This window comes from Leptinotarsa decemlineata, unplaced genomic scaffold (assembly GCF_025532065.1).
Source record: "Leptinotarsa decemlineata unplaced genomic scaffold, Ldec_3_MD MMD2_P_RNA_scaffold_4, whole genome shotgun sequence".
NCBI classification, from domain to species: Eukaryota; Metazoa; Arthropoda; class Insecta; order Coleoptera; family Chrysomelidae; genus Leptinotarsa; species Leptinotarsa decemlineata.
In genome coordinates, this window is record NW_027412531.1 from 582,851 (window position 1) to 602,202 (window position 19,352).

General features: G+C 34.2%; 1 protein-coding gene across 1 annotated transcript in view; it reads left to right on the plus strand.

The window, feature by feature from the left end:
- Window positions 1-15,989, plus strand: part of LOC111516908 (uncharacterized) — a 37,386-nt gene extending 21,397 nt beyond the window's left edge. The window contains 1 exon segment of the mRNA XM_074186627.1: window positions 3-15,989. Within this exon segment, the coding sequence (XP_074042728.1) occupies window positions 3-218 (216 nt within the window). The 3' untranslated portion in view covers window positions 219-15,989.
- The last annotated feature ends 3,363 nt before the right edge of the window (window positions 15,990-19,352 follow it).

Here is a 19,352-nt window from a genome sequence, read left to right on the forward strand (position 1 = left end):
CACTGAGATTACTAGTAACTGATAATACTACACGGTTACTCTCAAGTGATGGCAGACAACTCACCCAAGACAATAGACTGCTAGCCAACGTGAATTTGAGCGATAACAGTAGGCTTCTAAGTGACAATTCTCGCCATTTGGCCGTTTTAGATGGATCTAGAATAATAAATGATAAGTATTTGCCAAACTATGATGCGTATCATCGAGGTCATTTGTAGTTGACTAAGTAGTATATACTAGTACAAATAGTGTGTGTACGTGTAAGTAAACAGTGTGTCCACGATGAGGAGAGCTAGTATGGGAAAATCAGAAACCGTAATAGTTTGTTAAGTTGACCATCGTTAAAAAAAAAATGTGGGAATTATCCAAAGGAAGAAAGGAAGCAATTAATCCCAAAATTTCACTCCAAGTAAAGATGTGTGTAGATCATGCAAATAAGCAACTTTCAGGCAGAAACTGGAAGAAGAAACCACTTGAAATACCTACTTTCATATACAGGGTGACAATTTGAAAGCCTACAATGGCTATATCTTAGCAACCGAATAAAATATAAGAAATCGCTGAAAAGAACTTCCTAATAGGGAGTGGGAAACGAAATGTAACAGCTAACTTATTTTCACTTACCCCTCGCCCCCAACCACCCCAACTTTATAGTCTCAAATGGCAACCCCTACTTGTGATACCTTATCTAAAAGCTCTTAGGAAATGCTCTTCAATGGTACCCTACAAAGCTACATTCGATGTAATAGTAATCTAATAAAACTTATTATGCACTGTTTGGAACCTTTGGTGTAGTAATGAATATTACTGGAGTTTTTTCCCAACACCAAATCGTTATTTTTAACACCTTGACACGTGTTTCGATCACCAAGTGATCCTCTTCAAAGAGGAAGATTAAAACAGTTTTCTCTTTGAAGATGATCACTTGGTGATCAAAACACGTGTCGAGGTGTTAAAAATAACGATTTGGTGGATTAAAACAGTTTTAATCTTTCCCTTTGAAGATGATCACTTGGTGATCGAAACACGTGTCGGGGTGTTAACAATAACGATTTGGTGATTAAAAAAGTTTTAATCTTCCTCTTGAAGATGATCACTTGGTGATCGAAACACGTGTCGGGGTGTTAAAAACGATTTGGTGGATTAAAACAGTTTTAATCTTTCTCTTTGAAGATGATCACTTGGTGATCAAAACACGTGTTGGGGTGTTAAAAATAACGATTTGGTGGATTAAAACAGTTTTAATCTTTCTCTTTGAAGATGATCACTTGGTGATCGAAACACGTGTCGGGGTGTTAAAAATTTTGGTGATTAAAACAGTTTTAATCTTCCTCTTTGAAGATGATCACTTGGTGATCGAAACACGTGTCGGGGTGTTAAAAATAACGATTTGGTGGATTAAAACAGTTTTAATCTTTCTCTTTGAAGATGATCACTTGGTGATCGAAACACGTGTCGGGGTGTTAAAAATAACGATTTGGTGATTAAAAAAGTTTGAATCTTCCTCTTTGAAGATGATCACTTGGTGATCGAAACACGTGTCGGGGTGTTAAAAATAACGATTTGGTGATTAAAAAAGTTTTAATCTTCCTCTTTGAAGATGATCACTTGGTGATCGAAACACGTGTCGAGGTGTTAAAAATAACGATTTGGTGTTGGGAAAAAACTCTAGTAATAATCTAATAAAACAATATTTATTTAAATCAAAATTTTATTTTCCATTATTAATGTGACAAATGTTCAAAATTATTTCTATTATTTTCAAGGCAATAATAAAGAGTCGGGTTGCGTCTCAAAAGCAACAGATTTTAGGTGGGCTCAGAGAAAGAAATCGAGAGGAAGTAGGTCCGGGGATTCAGGAGGCCATTCAATAGGACCTCTTCTTCCAATCCATTGATTAGCATAATTATCATCTAACCATTGTCTAAGTGGAAATACATAATGAGGAGGTGCCTCATCCTGTTGAAAGTGGGATAAAAGTGCACTCGTCACTAAAGCAAATATTTTTGAAGAACCAAGGTTCTGCGGATGTCATGATTTCACAAAATTCAATCCTTCTGTCGGAACAGCGTCGTCAAGTTCTTGAAGGATTTGTATTTTATATAGATGAAGTTTATGTAATTTAGGTACTTATAGATTCACGGGATAATCCAGTTGCTGTATGATTCATTGCAAACTGTCTAAGTACTTCAGATTGCGTTGCTTCGCCCAGTAATCTTGGTTGAGCACTTTTTTCCTTTGTGACAGTACCAATTTCTTGAAATTTTGCTACTGGTTGGTGAAGGTACACGTGACTCACAATTCTCTCTGGGTGCCTTTGGTTGAATACTTTAGTTGTTCTTAAGAACCACTGATCTTTTCTACCATAAATAAAACTTGTTTCCACATGTTCAGCTGTGTTTTGTACCATTGTTGCATACAGTCAGTGGGCATACTTGAACACTGGCTATAAATCAAATCATCTAAAGGAACAATTTGCTGTTGGTTACCTCATAAGAGTGGTTGTAATAACTGACTCTCTCACAACACAAAAAAAAGAAAAAACAGTTTTGATATCACTTCAAGATTTCCATTGCAACTTTTTTTATATGATTCGCCGAGCAAGTAAAAATATCGCAAAAGCTGCATATTGAGTTGTAGTTTTCACACATATATATATTTAATTGTGCGAGATTGTGTGAAGTTCCCTGAGACGCATCAAGAGCAACGCTTTGGTTTCTGACGGGATATCCCTCAAAATGATCAAACTCATTGACTCTTTTTTTGATAAATCACTTCACCTTTCTCATAAACTTTATCATTACCAGTTGCCAATTTCCAAAATGTTGGAAGGATGGATTGGTTATCCCTCTGGCTAAGTGTAACTCACCTACTGTCCTTTCTGACCTAAGACCAATTACAATTCTACCGTATCTCTCTAAAGTAGTGGAATCGATTCTGAAAAATCAGATTAATGAGTACGTCAATGAAAATCATATTATAACATCTGTACAATCAGGATTCAGACCTCAGCATAGTCTTCTGTCAATTACTGACGATATTTTTCAAGCTGCAGATGAACAAAATTTGACTTGTTCAATACTCCTAGATTACAGCAAGGCATTTGACACTCTAGCTCTAGATCATATGATATTGTGTGACAAACTTGTCTACTTCGGTTTTTCTCAGAAAGCAGTGTCTCTCTTAGAAAACTATCTGAAGAATCGTACTCAAAGAGTTGTTGTGGATGAAGTTATTTCAGATGCTTTGCCGGTATTGAAGGGAGTGCCACAAGGATCTATCCTTGGGCCCTTGCTTTTTAGCTTGTATATTTGTGACTTTTATCTGTCCGTGAAAAAATGCAATATACATCACTATGCAGACGACACGCAGTTATATTTCTCTTTTTCGCCAGGCGAGTCTACATCTGCTCTGTCGCGTATTAATAACGATCTCCAAGCCATCTTTGACATTTCTACTGCCCATAAGCTCAAGCTCAATTCAGACAAATCCGCAATAATGATGTTCGGAGCTAAGAAGAACAGAGAGCTCACCAGCTCTACCTTTCAAGTTCGCATCGAAAACGATATACTTCCCTCCGTGGACGAGATAAAAAATTTAGGATTGTGGTTTGATCTGGATCTCCGCTTTACTAAACATGTCAGCTATCTGAACCAATCTTCTTATAACGTTCTCAGACAGCTTTTTCCTAATCGTGATTTGCTCAACACAAACTTAAAACTCAGACTATGCGAGTCTCTGATTATGTCAAAAACTTCCTATTGCGACAGTATTTATGGACCTGCTTTGAAACAATCGGATGCTCTCCGACTACAGCGTATTCAGAATAGCTGTCTACGTTTCTCGTTTGGTATTCGGAAATATGACCATATATCCCCAGCAATGCAAGAATCAGGATGGTTAAATGTTGGGAAACTTAGAACTCTACACCTTCTTACCAACACACATAAAGTTTTGATAACTCAACAACCTGATTACTTACTGAAGAAGCTTAAAACATTCTCTACGATTAACAGCTTTACTGCAAGGAACAGTTCAGTTCTAGTCATCCCCAAACACAAATCTTCCATCTTCACCCGCTGCTTCTCGTATAATGCACCCAAATATTATAATCAACTACCCTGCGAATTTCGATCATACACCATCGTAAACTTTAAAAAAGACTGAAGACTTATTTATCTCATTAGCCTCTTGCCCGTTCCCGACCTTGGCATTTCTAAAATGAATTTTCTAAAGTAAAGCAATAACTAAATTTTTTTGATTTTGTTAACTCGACTTGTATTCATATTATTTATCTATAGTTTCTCCCAGGTTGAGTTGAAAAACAGCCTTGGCTGATACTCCGCCTATTCACCATATACTGGAAGTTTTTTTTTTTGTTCCTGTATTCTGTTCTATTTTATTTTTGTCTATTCCATTTGTATTTTTATGGTGAATAAAGACGTATTATTATTATTATTATTATTAATTGGAGAATGCGATATTATGTTTGTTTGTGCTGCAGAGCAGTAAAATGTGAGATTCAGCCGTGACTGAGCTTCTGAGCTTCAGTTCTGACAGGAGCAAAAGGCAGTCTACTTGGCTGTGTAGTAGTTTATGCAAAAAGGCTATTGAAGCACATCTCCTTTTTTATAAAGAAATTAATTGAAAATGATTGAGAAGACTATAGTGGTCAGAACCCCTAACTGGATAAATTCCAGTGTTTTTGAAGTAAAAGTGTTTCAAAAATTTTCTCATGACAGAAATAGTGGGGGCTCCAAATAATTGAGCAGTATTCTAGCTTGGATCTGACACTGATCTAGAATACTACAATAGTAATAAATATCCAAAATTAAAAAATCAAGAAAGTGTGTTCAAATTAAAATTCATCTCAGTTAATCAAATGAAAGAAGTCTTAGCAACTATCAAATCGAATGCCACTGGTTTTGATGGTTTATCCATCAATATGATTAACTATTGTAGTCCGTTTATAGATAATTTTCTCACTCATATTTTGAATTGTTGCTTAGAAAAATGTTATTTTCCTAATCTATGGAAAATTGCCATTGTTAGACCTTTGAGTAAAGTTTCAAACCCAGTGAACTACACTGACCTCCGTCCTATAAGTATTCTTTCTACGCTTTCAAAAATATTAGAAAAACTCATTCATCATCAAGTAAGTTTATATCTATATGAAAATTATATTATTCCTGATTTTTTTTTTGATTGTCAAGCCGGGTTCAGAAGTGGGTATAGTACATCTGCAGCCCTCGTTCAGGTTACAGATGACATAATTCGAAACTCTGATAATAAAGAACCTAGTTGCCTTACAGATTTTTCGAAGGCATTTGATACTATAAATCATTCTTTCTCGGATGAGTTAGTCTTGCTACTATTTTCATATCTAACGAATCGCTGTCAAACGATATATTATAATAATGAAATGTCGTCAACTCGAAATGTTACTTCTGGTGTGCCTCAAGGGTCAATCTTAGGACCTTTACTCTTTATAATCTACGCCAGTGACATCTTGAATTCTATGAAGCACTCAAATGTTCAGGCCTATGCAGATGATACGCAATTGTATACCAAGTTAAACATCTACAACCATGGAACTATTCAAAACCTCATCAATTCCGACCTACAAACCATTTCTAATTTAGCTGCGCAACATAATCTAAAATTGGTAATAAAAAGAATAGGGCTATAGTCGCACAATATCTCACAATCAGAATTGAGAACACCATACTTCCCGTTGTGAATTCCATTAAAAACCTAGGTATTATTGTTGATTCTGACCTAAAATTTGATTTGCATTTGAATGATTTGCTTAGAAAATCGTTTGGGACTCTCAAACTGATTTATTCAAATAAAAAATTTTTCAGTCGACCAATCAGGAAACTTCTCACTGAGTCGTTGCTCTTATCACGGTTCAACTATGGTGACATTGTGTACAGCCATCTTTTAAGTAAATTTGATTTAAATCGGAAACAGAAAGTACAGAACTTCTGTTGTAGACTTGTCTATTCTTTAAGAAAATTCGATCATGTCTCGAGTAAAATCAAAGAATTAAATTGGCTGACAATGATCAATCGTACTAATTATAATCTTTGCAATTTTGCGTACAAAGTATTGAGTTAAAAAATTCCCACATCACTTTACAATAAACTGATTCCTAGGTCTATGCTACATTCATTGGATGTAAGATCAAAAAATAAACTGCATGTCCCTCGTCATAAGACGTCACTGTTTCAGAAGTCGTTCGCTTATCTCTCCATCAAATTCTACAACTCACTGTTATACAATTGTATGCAACTTTCGAAAGGAGAGTTAAGAATCATTCTGAAAAAACACTTTCTGGAAAACACTTTCTGAATACCAACAGGAACTTGAGTGCCGTGTCCTGAATTTACCTTTAACCTTTACTTACCTTGTCACACTATGTCATCTAGATACCTATGATATAAATTATTATTATGTGATGCGTTTTTTTCATCGTGTCTTTCTCTCTATTTATCATTTTACTTGATTAGAATTGTACATTTTAGGTTAAGTGTAAGAGTAGCCTTTGGCTAAACTGCACCTATTTTGTACCTTCACCAATAAAGACGATTTATTATTATTATTATTATATGAGAAATATAATATCTTCAAGACGTTTATGTTTGTGAAGTTTTGACAATTTCGTGTGATGAATTTTACTGGCTTTGAAAACTTTTTTGTTTATGTGATTGGCAAATGCCATTTCAGAGTCAAAAAATACACCTAAATCCTTAGTCTCCACAAAACGGGTTAGCAAACTACCTTGAATATTGTATGGATGTCCAATACGTCTATGTTTTCTAGTATATGACATGACTTTTTATTTACCCATATTCAGATGTAGGTTATCAATTTCACACCAAGCCTGCACATTCTATCTTTCTGAAGTGTTATGCAATCATTCACATTTTGGATAGAATTCAGTACTTTCAGATCATCAGCAAAAAAGTTTCATAGAATTTATTTGTGTGCTTAAATCATTGATAAATATTAAAAACAACAGCGGTCCCACCTTCGATCTTTGGGGTACGCCAGACTTTGCAATGATTGTGTTTGATTTGTATCCGGTGTAATAAACTATCTGGTTACGGTTAAAAAGATACGATTCAAAAAAGCCTAGTAGCTTATTATGAAGGCCAATAAGGTCCAGTTTCGAATGTAAGAGGCTATGATCAATTTTGTCAAAGGCCTTTGAGAAATTTGTGTATATCACGTCCACCTGTCCTTGATTATCCAATGTTGAGCACACGTAGTGGGAAAACAGTGCTAGATTTGATTCAGTGCTGCGGTGGTTCATGAAACCATGTTGAAATCCACTTTTTTGGTTGTGTGTTGACAAGTAAATGTGCTCATACAAGATAATTTCAAACGCCTTCGCGAAGTTCAAGATAATTGAAATTGCTCTGTAGTTTGATGTTTGAAACATCCCAGTTCTTTAAAATTGGTCAAATTTTGGCAAGTTTCCAAACATCGAGAAAATGAAATTGAGCTACTGAACTCCAGACATATCTAATAATGGATTCGAACAGTGCATAATAAGTAGTTATTGAAGTCTGGATTCGAAAATGAGACTTTTGGTTTTTTTTTTTTTTCATTGAGTATGATCTTGTTTGTCAAGAACCAGGTTTTTCCTTGTTCCATAACTTCCCCAAGGATTGTAGCCGGACACTCCTCTTTATTGATACTGATGCCAAATGTGGTGTAATCAGCATACATAATTGTCTCGATATTTGAGGTGAACATATTTGGCAAATCGTTAATATAAATTAATAAAGAGAAGAGGCCCAATATTGATCCCTGAGGAACTCCCCTACTTATTATCTGAGGAGTGCTTCTCTGATTTTCAATACAAACTACTTGAAATCGATTGGACAAGTAAGATTTGATTACTTTGAGTGCCACTCCTCTTATTCCGTAGTACTCCATTTTCCTCAGTACTATGTCATGATCAACACAATCAAAAGCTGCACTTAGGTCTGTGAAGATTCCCAAAAATTTTTCTTTTCTTTCAAAACTGGTTTTTATAGCATGAGTTAATGACTTGATGGCATCCAAAGTGGATATATTTTTCCTAAAACCATACTGCTGAGGACTCAGGATTTTGTTCTTATCAAAGTAATTAACTAGTTGATTATAAAGGATAGTTTCAAATATTTTTCAAGGCAAGATTGATATTTGCCTGAAGTTTTGAGTTAGTTCTGGAGATCCTTTTTTATAGATTGGGAAGATTAATGCCAACCTAAGCATTGAGGGAAAACATCCTTCATTTAGAGAGGTATTAATGACATTTTCAAGAACGTCCAACAATAAATGACCACACTTTTTAACAATAGACACTTATTCCGTATATATCCTCAGCCTTCTTGTTTTTCAACGTCTATATCACGGCTAGAATATCATATCTATCAATTGCTCTAAAAAACATTGAATATCCAGTATTATTTGCTTTGTCTAAATATTTTTCCATATCCTTTGAACTGTTTGGTAAACTGTTTACTAGATTTTCAGCATGAGCGATAAATGACAAGTTCAAATTATTTAAACTTACGTTTTTTTGATACACCCTTTATTGTACTTTTTTCCCTGTTTCAGTTTTTATGATGTTCCAAATAGTTTTACTGACGTTTTCAGAACAGTGTATGGAGTTGAGACTGGCCTGAATAAATTGTTTCTTTAGATGATTTGACCAGTGTTGCAGATAAAAATTATGTTTCTGGGGTACAACGTATGTATTGTTTCCCGTCTTAATGTAAAAAATGCAATACAAAAACACCTTCAAAAAATGAATATTTCAAACATCACTTTTTTGGTGCTTTTACTTATCAGAGTCAAATTTTTTCAGGTACAATTAGACAAAATAGCACAGGCATGTTTTTAAACATTTTTTGAATTAATAATAGAAAATAAAAATTTAATTTGAATAAATAGTGTTTTATTTGATAAAGCAAAAACTATTACATCGAATGCAGCTTTGTAGGTTACCATTGAAGAGCATTTCTTACAAGGTCGTAGCAAGGGGGATCAAGGGGGATTTAGTCCCCCCCCCCCCGAATAATGTGAGGATTTTGTGAAGAATACCAAATAAGGGCGCGAAAATGTGAGAATTACTAACATCGATTGTGAAACATCGTCAAAGGCTAATTCTTTTCTGAGATCAGTCATTTCAAGTGATTTTGTTATAAGCTTATGTTGCTTAGGAATGTTGTTCCCATACACACTGACACTATGCAAAATACTTCGCTCTTCCATTCACGATTTGGCAGCAGCTTTACAACATGTCGATTTAATCATAAAGACTATCGAAGATGTTCGCCAAAATATTGATTCAAAATCCAATTTGGTACTAAAGAGCCTTGGGGCAAGTATTTTAAGGCGAAACATCGATGTATACCAGTGAGGATGACAGTGTTCCATGTAAGTGCAATTTGTTACCATTCATTTGAAGTAGAACTCATGTGAATGATATCTGATCTTTATTCCACAACGAATGTTTGAAATACAAACTGAGTAGAGAAAAGTATCTTCTGTATAATTCAGTGTTCATATTGAAGTATTTGTTTCGAAAGATTTTTTTTTCTTTAGTGTAATTCAATGTTTATATGAATGTAGCTGTTTCAGGAGGACTTTCTTTCAGTTTGTGTCTGAAACTTACTTCTTTGCATGACCTACACATCCATGTATAGAAGGTACTTATTTTCGAATTGATTACTTCCTTCCTTTCTTTGGAAGATTCCCTCATCCTTGTTTTTTGTATCAAGATGGAGTAGTAGAAAGCCAAAAACTTTCTTTCCCAAAAATTAATCACTCCTAAAAATTCAAATATACATTCCTCAATAACTTTAAAAAATCATAAATTAAACATAGGCGTAGATAGAGAATTTTCAATACATTACACACTGTACATTTATGAATGTGTGGTGTACTTATTCAAACATAAAGATAAGTTCTTGGAAGCAGGATCAAATCATACTTAACATTTGCGGAATGTAAATATATGATTCCCTATTTATAGACCAACACTAACAGAAAAGCATCCGTTATATGTGTCAGTCAAGTTCTTCAATAAATTACCACAAAATAACAAATCCTGTAAGAGCCTTCAAAAATTTGGAAAATATCTGGAAGATTTCCTTATAGACTTGGAACCATATTCAATTCAGGAATATCTGGATTACCGTTAACTTCTTTTTATATTGAGATGTTTTTATTCGTACTGCAAACTGATAGTTTTTCATTTTAATGTTCGTACAATCTGTCTGACGTTGCATTTTATGTTTTCATGTTGCAAAACAATGTAAAGGATAGCCTGTAACATATTATTATTAACTAGCACGAAAGAAAAATTCTTTGAAACAACTACTTTTATATGAACATTGGATTATACAAAAACTTTTCTATTCAGTTTGTACTCCAAATATTCATTATTGAGTTGAATCAGATATCATTCACAGGATTGCTATACAATGCAGTATACAATAGAGGTAAAAATGTCAGTTACATGGAACACTCATGGAACCTCAATGGCGGACATCGATGTTTCGGAATAAGACACTTGTCTTATTGCTTTTTTAGTACCAATTACGTATTCAATGGTATTACGTTTCCGATTTTCCCATGCTGGCCTTCTTTCGAAAATTATGAGAGGCACAAGTTTGGTTAAACTACGAAAAAGTTCCCATTTTGGAGCTTATTTAAATGACGTTATGAAGGTACTGATTACCAACGATTGTGGTGATACATCAGTGAAATTGCCGCCTAAAAAAAGTAAAATATAATAATCTTCATTCATTCCTTCAAAAAGAATGACTTCCCAGGTGTAGAACATGTCAATAACATACGAAGTCTGTTCAAAAAATGAGGTGAATTTTCGTTTTTCTCAAAAAATATTTATGTCTCCTTCAGAGTAGTCCCCCTCGAATAATAAACTTTTTTTTCTTTAATTACAACAATCCGTCTCCTTTGTGGGAAATTCAACAGTATGGTGGTTGGTGCAATTGCTGGTGTGTTCGGAATGTGGCCTGTATCACATCCTCATTGTTAAAACAGTAGCTGTGTTAACTGTGATTACGCTTTAAACGTTGCGCTTTGTTGTGGTTTGCCTTGAGTAGCCAGACCAGAGTATTTGGATCCCCCCCATGCCCCCTCCCGGGTTGAGAGCCCTGAATTGAAATCTTCCCCAAACGGTTACTGTGTGCAGAACATCCCACCTCATCCATCCACCCCCGTTTCTCAGGAGCGGTCCTCAACTTGCTGATGGGCACTTCAGCACAATTGACATCTGACCTACTTTGGTCTAAAGTCAGCCGTTAGGTTCTTTTGCTTTCTAATGTCTCTATCACCTTCTTATCAAATTTTGGAAAATTATTTTTACGCCTGATGCTTCATTTCAATTTTCCTCAAATCAACTCGATGGGATTGAAAACACTAAAATAGGGGGGAAATCTCAATATAGTGTGTCCATACTTTTCAGCAATACTCTCAAGAGCATAGTCTTTTTCAACTGTTTTTGTCTGTAAAACTTCAAGTAGTTGGTTTTTGATATAGTTGTCTTCAAAATACAAATTGTTATCCATTGAAAAACTTTTAATTTCATCTTTCCTCGAATTTTTATTCGGTAATTTGATGAGCTGTCGCGAATAATAGGAAGCGGTATCAAAAACTATTATACTATTCGCATCCAAATTTGGGATCAATGTGTTTTCAAACCATTCCTCAAAAATATTAGCTTCCATGTTCTTATGATTGTCAACATTGCAGTCCTCAAGTTTTTTTCCACATAATTTCAAAGAATTCTAATCCCATTGTTCACTTCCTCCACAATGCACAACTATTAGTCGCTATCCTTTATTTGCAGGCATGTTAGGCGTACACATTCTCGAACCATCAGTCCACCCTTTCGTAACTGTGTCGTGAGTGCCATACCAAGTTTCGTCCAAATAGAAAATTTGCCGTTGTTCTTGTCTATATTTAGTTATTTGTTCTAAGTATTTGTTACGCAATTCCACTATTCTTCTGCTTTCCATAACTGCTTGACGTTTGTTTATTATTTTGAATCTAAATCCTAGTTTCTTTATCTAGTTCTGAAGAGTTTTGTCACAGCAGCTCACTTTATGGCCGGAAGTATTCAATTTCTTGTGATTTCAGTTGTAGGAGTATCATTGCTTTTGTAACAGTCGCATATTGTTTTTTTTAATGATTTTATTAGATGAACATCTAAAGGTTTTGGTAATCCCGCATCATATCGCGTCTTGCGTTCATAAGGTTTGTTTTTGGCTATTTTACGTACAGTTGAGAAAAGAATTTTGGTCAAATCTGATGTTGCTTGTAATCATTTGTTTCCCTCGAAACCAAACTTGATATGTAGATTCTTATATACATTGAAACGTACTCTCTGTGTTTCAGTATTCAAATGCATACGAATCTTATTCACTGTGTCTGTGTTGTTATCAAACTCATTATTAGTACTTGTCCAAGGACGCCACATTTTAAAGAAATAACAAAAATGTTAAGTAATTATAACTGCACCAATATCGAATTTCAACACTCAAATCGCGATCAGTTCCTGAACTGAACATTGACAACACGACTCTTCTAACTATCCTCACATTCTATTGGTCACCGTAACATGACTTCCAAATTTAATTTTATGACTCTTCAGCCAATCATAAAACTCGGTTAGTAAAAATCATCCAATACGTACCGCCAATTCTTCAGTCCACGTGGACTAATTCGTAGCGGCATTATTCCTTTGTATTGGTTTTTTTGGCCTTCGAGTTCGCCGAAGCTTTAAAATTACTATATCGGTTACTTCGACTATACCTATTCCGTATATATCTTGGAGCGTGTACGGCGGCTCTTACGTACAGTATTTGGGTGTCGTTTGATGCGCTCTTTATAGTTTCAGATATGGCGTATAATTTCTTCTTTCGTAGTGGGCATGTGTAGATTATGGTGTAATGATTCGTTGGGTACAAACCAGGGGGCATTGGTTATCATATGGAGTACTTTATTTTGAAACCTTTGTATGTTTTCATTGTTTGAATGTGATGCAGTACCCTACAGTTGGATTCCATACGTCTAAACGGGCTTCAGTATAATAAACATGTGCCAGCGTTTTATCCTAATTCGTCACATGTTATGACTCTTTTAGGCAAATTCACCTTATTTTTTAAACAGCAGTGTTAAAGCCAAATGGGATAAATTCATTATTTCGGTTACTGTACATATTTTAACAAAATCCCGAAACACGTCAAATTTAAATTATAATTTGATATTTTTCAACGGAAAAATGCTACCCCTATCTTCAACCCCTTTCGAACCCCAGTTTTTTAAATGGGAAGTATAGGCTTGTGATATATCGTTTGAAAGGTCTCTTTATTCTCTATTCAAAAATGTTGTCGCTTTCAAGTTTATTGCAACAATTAAGATATAAAAATGAGTAATTCAAATGTAAAGGTTTAGTTTTGTACACATTGCTCTTTACATATCCCCATAAAAAGAGATTTAATGATGAAAGATCAGATGATCGCGCTGGCCATTCAATCGATCTTCGTCTCCCTATCCACCGATTGGGAAATGTATCGAGGTATTGTCGGACATTAACTTGGTAATGTGGTGGTGCTCCAACCTGAAGTAGTGTCAAATAATTATCGCCATGCCCTCAATTAAAAAGGTACCAATGATATGGTTTCCTACAATCCCTGCCCAAACATTAACCTTTTGAGGGTATTGCTTGTGTCCTTTTCTCATCCAGTGAGGATTTTCCGTTGAACAGTAGCGGCAATTTTTCCAATTAGTATGACCCTTAAGAGACAAAGTACACTCATCAGAAAACAACGTCTTCTAATGGGGAACGTTCCTCAATTTGGGTTATTACAGCAACTGCAAGTTTGGACAAAATAAAGTTGAGTTTATTTCATGAGTTTTTCAAATTCACTTCGAAAAGTATTCAAATTGATGTTTTAAATGTTGGGTTTCAATTTTTAAAGGGATTTGTTTCTAATTCACATATCGGCAACATATTGGCGCCTATATCAAAGTTGAAATAATTTATACGTACCTAGATATTCTACTTTAAAAAAAAGAAAATTATCTTTATAAATCAACAATTAAGGCAAAATATAAATTATAGTTCAATACCACCTCCACAAGCCACATAAACAACAGTTGTTTTGTTATTTATTTATATAAAGGAAGATAGGTTAGGTGCAGAAAATGTCATATGTTACAGAATGTCTCGAAACATACGTAAACAGAACAGCACGCCACTGAAATATGTCATCTTTGTTTGTCTCGTGCAAGTAACAGATTCATTGTCCTTTATTAGCTATAACCGATGTTGCCAAATGGTGAAATAGAAATGAATCCCTTTAAATGTTGAATGCATAATTTCATTCCTCCTTTTTAAGTATTTAAATATTTTTTTAAAGAAAAAGGCTGAAATAATAAGTTTAAAATGCCTTGTTTTAGAGCTCTTTTATGAAAACCTACTTGATTTTCGTCAGGAGGAACATTCCCCATTGTATGATATTGTTATCCAACGTGTCCACCATTTGCTCACAAAAATACGTTTTTCTATCAAAATCGTCTTTCATGAGCTCCTGAGTAGGTATCATTTTATAGGGATGCATTTTATTTTCTTTTAATGTGTTTACTATCGATGTATGGCTAACATTGAATGTAGTGGATGCCTGTCTACTCGATTTATGTGGGTTTTCCTCAAACTCGAGCATCGCATCTAATTTGAATTCATCACTCACTGCATTGGCAGCTGCTTTTTTTTTCTGCCCCACATGACCAAGCTCGCGAAACTCTTCTATGTTTTGCTTATTGTTCCTTGAGATATAGGCGGTATATTAGAAAATTTCTCATGAAATAGGCGAGCTACTTCCTGTTGTGTTCGAGTTTTATATCCGTAACCAATCATTTGGAAAACTGTTATTTTATGCATTTCCTTTAATCTAACCATTTGTCAGACTTGAAGTTAACGAACTTTAAACTTAAATTGAAATACTGACAACTAATGTTGTGACATACAAAACAAGTTGACAAGGCGTTTTAAACTAACGTTGCCACGGAAATCATTTACAGTTTTTTAAAGTATACCATCTAAAAAAAACATTGCTATAGTTTTTGCTTACTTTCTTATTATCAATATCCCAACATGAAATAGTTTTGAGTATATTGCAATAAGTTTTGAGTGTATTTTATCGAATTTCAGTAACCACATTTTAATTTATTTTTATCTGAATTGTTGCAATAAACTTAAAAGCGATAACATTTCTGAATATAGAATGAAGAGACCGTTCAAATGATACGTCACAAGCCTTTACTTCCTATTTAAAAAATTGGAGGTTGTACCTGTCAGTCGACAGGGGTTGAAGGTAGGGGTAACATTTTACCGTTGATGTATGTCAAATTTAAATTTGACGTGTTTCTGGATTTTGACGTGGTCTTAGGACGTCTTAGGACGTGGTAAGTCTGGACGGCAACTAACTTTATTGAGCCCCTTTGTGATTTGAAACATTAATACATGTGCGTTCCGATATGACATCCTCCTTTTCAAAAGGTGTTTTATATCTTTTGTGTAAGGAATATTCTGCATACAAATAATTATATTGTTAAAAACCGCAGGTACTGAGTACCATTACTTTTGTAAGGATTATAACACATGTACATAATTGACAGTCGAAATACGATGAACAAGTGGCATTACATTTTAGTTTTTCCCTATTTACGGTATTGTGTGATATTTTCTTGTAGAAATTAATCTAAAACCCAAAGTTGAAAAGGTGATTTCATACAAACAATCTGAAATATTGACAAATCAATTGTCTTAGTATCAGGTGATATTTCCTGCTCTTGAAACATATCACACATCCAATAGCAGGAAAAAACAATAATAAGAAAATAGTCATAGGAACACAATACAAAAAATTAAATAATTTGTGCATTATGCAATTATCAAATTTGCTGTTTCTTTTGCATTCCTTCCTTATCTGTAATAATACCCTTTTTTCCAAATCTGACAAAGGCTCGACGTCTTTGTTGTTATAATAATTATTAATTCCTTTATTTAGCATAAGCTAATATACAATAGTCGATCCTATCATTAGGCTAATGTCAAAATATTCAAACAATGAATTATAAATATACATATACATATATATCACTGGCTACAACCACAAATAATAAACTTCAACCACTCATATGGAATATTTACACATAGGTGAGCAACAAGGTAAGACAAAAGTATTGATACAGATACAAAGCAACAAAAACAACAGTTCATAAACCTTGGAATAGTAATGAAGTTATTGAACTCAAGAAATAACAATATTACAATATTTGATACCATGAACTAAATTATTGAAAGCCAACATTCCTGCATGATAAATAGTTTTTCAGTACACCTCTTATTTTTGTTTCCTACATGGATATTTTGGTTGATTCTGGTATTATAATGGGGAATGTTCCTCCTGACGAAAATCAAGTAGTTTTCATTAAAGAGCTCTAAAACAACGCATTTCAAACTCATCATTTCAACCTTTCTCTTTGAAAAATTATTTAAATACTTAAAAAAGAGGAATGAAATAATGCATTCAACATTTAAAGGGATTCGTTTCTATTTCACCATTTGGCAACATCGGCTATAGCTAATAAAGGACAATGAATCTGTTACCTGGATGAGACAAACAAAGATGACATATTTCAGAGGCGTGCTGTTCTGTTTACTTATGTTCCGAGACATTCTGTGATATATGACATTTGGTCCACCTAACCTAGCTTCCTCTTTATTAATAAATAACAAAACAATTGTTGTTTATGTGGCTTGTGAAGGTGGTTTTGAACTATTATTTATATTTTGTCTCAATTGTTGATTTATAAAGATAATTTTCATTTTTTAAAGCAGAATATCTAGGTACATATAAATTATTTCAACTTGATATAGGCGCTGTTGCCAAAAGTGAATTAGAAACAAATCCTCTAAAAAATTAAAACCCAACATTTGAAACATCAATTTGAATACTTTTCGAATTGAATTTGAAAAACTCGTGAATTAAACTCAACTTTATTTTGTTCAAACTTACATTTTCTGTAATAACCCAAATTGAGGAACATTGCCCATTATAATAATTTTCATATGTTATTTTTCCTTTCTTCCATTCCTTCCATATGTTCTTTTTCTGCTCAAGTAGTTCGGAGATAGATGGTGATGCACGTTATATATCAGTACCATTGTTTGATAGTAGGTACACACATAGTCTTTTAATGACATCCATTTCAATTCTCTCAACATGTTGACTACTGGCGTGTCTCTTGGTACACCCAGTATGATTCTCAAGGCTCTATTTTGTTGCTTTTGAAGTCAATCCAACTCGTTTTTATTAGACTTAAATAGTATTGAAGAACAGAAAGTAAGATGTGGTAAAATAATATATTATAAATTGTAATTTTTGACCATCTAGATGGGCTAGGCCAGCGTTTCCCAAACTTTTTTGCCTGGGGACCCACCTTCATTGCGGATTTTTTGTGCGACGCAGATATCAAATAAAATTAAGTATAATTATTATTACTAATAATATTCTCATTATTATTATCGTGAAAATTTACTATTGAGGAATAACCTCTAAAAGAAAATGGTAAAGATGATATAATTGAAGATAAAATATAGTACGAAAAAAGACTTTTAATTCAGATTCTTAAAAATAAACAAATACAAAAAATGAGAAAATGAGTCTCATGTGATCAATGTGACTTGTGGAGCTGGTGCTTACCAGCGGCGGCTCGTCAAAGGAGGCAAGGGAGGCTTAGCCTCCCCATAAAATGTGAGACTATTCATCGCAATAAATTAAAAGATGTTGACAAATAATTATGATTATTTTTTTCTAAAAATGCTTGGCTATCATTACTTCACCAATAATTTTTAATATAAATACATAATATATACTCACTACGTAGTACGTACCACACTGTATCCTGCATCAACAAAACTCAAATGCACCGCTCATGAACGAATAACGAATGAACCATCAACCCGAAATAATAAATGCCATACGTTGCAAAGGAGCCAAGCCTCCGACCGCTTCAAAATACACAAGCTCCACGAAACCGATTCAACCAGCGACATACGTCCCGATTTGTAATTTCAGTTGCAGAAATTATAGCGTTAGAGGAGGCTAGCCTCCAGTTGGTTTCCGTTAGAGTACGACTGCGTTTGTTTTTTATTTAATTATTCGGACGGGATGCCATGACGGACCGGAACTGAACAATATTTCGGTAAATCGTTTTAGTGTTTCTTGATAATATTCGTTATTTGTGTATAAAACAGGCAGTATAGTATTATAGCAGTGCTTTTTGGTAATATTTTTATTGTGTTTTTGAAGTGTTTTCTTTCAATTTCGATGTGTTTTCAGGTTTTCACTTTTCGGTAAGTTTTTTTTTTTTCATTTATTATGGATACAAAATTTACCTCGTTCTACAGAAAGACATTTTAAATCTAAGGAGCATATATTTTCGTCTTGTAAATTAAAATTGTTTAGCAAACAAAATATAGCAACAGCTATGGCCTCAAAAAGAGGCCATAATTTTTTTTAATAGTCAGGTTAGGGAAAATTGGTCGAATTTAAAAAAAATTATCGATATTACGATTTATTTGGGTTCCCAAGAATCAGCTTTTCGTGGACACGATGAAACCAAAGATTCAATTGATTGCGGCAATTACAAGGAACTCTTAATGTTATGGGGCAAATATGATTCACAATTTGGCACTTTTTTAAACGGTAGCGTTTTTTCGGGCACCTCAAAAACCATCTAAAATGAGCTGATAACAGTGTGGCATATATTATTAAGGAAAATATAAGCAAGGAGATTGAAAGTGTTTCTTTTTTTTGCATGGGAAATTGATGAAACTGAAACTACCGATATTATCTGTACATCACAACTTTCAATCGTTTTTAGATATGCCAAAGATGATAATGTGGTAGAACGTTTTATGGGTTTTCATGATGTTTCATCTGGGCGCACAGCTGACGATTTGTTTAATTTTTTGATTCGTACGTGTGACACCTATAATTTTTGGCAAAAGTTAATTGCGCAAACCTATGATGGGGCTGCGGTCATGGCCGGCTATTTAAATGTTTTACAAACTAAAATGAAGTCCATAGGTCCTCATGCACTTTGTCATGCCCATGCCCTCACTTTAGTATTAAGCAAAGTGTGCAACAACATAAAAATTTTCGCGCCACCGGCGGGCTTTTCTGTGTGTATATAGTCTTTATGACTTTAGCCTCCCCTGTTCTCCAATGCACGAACCGTCACTGGTGCTTAAG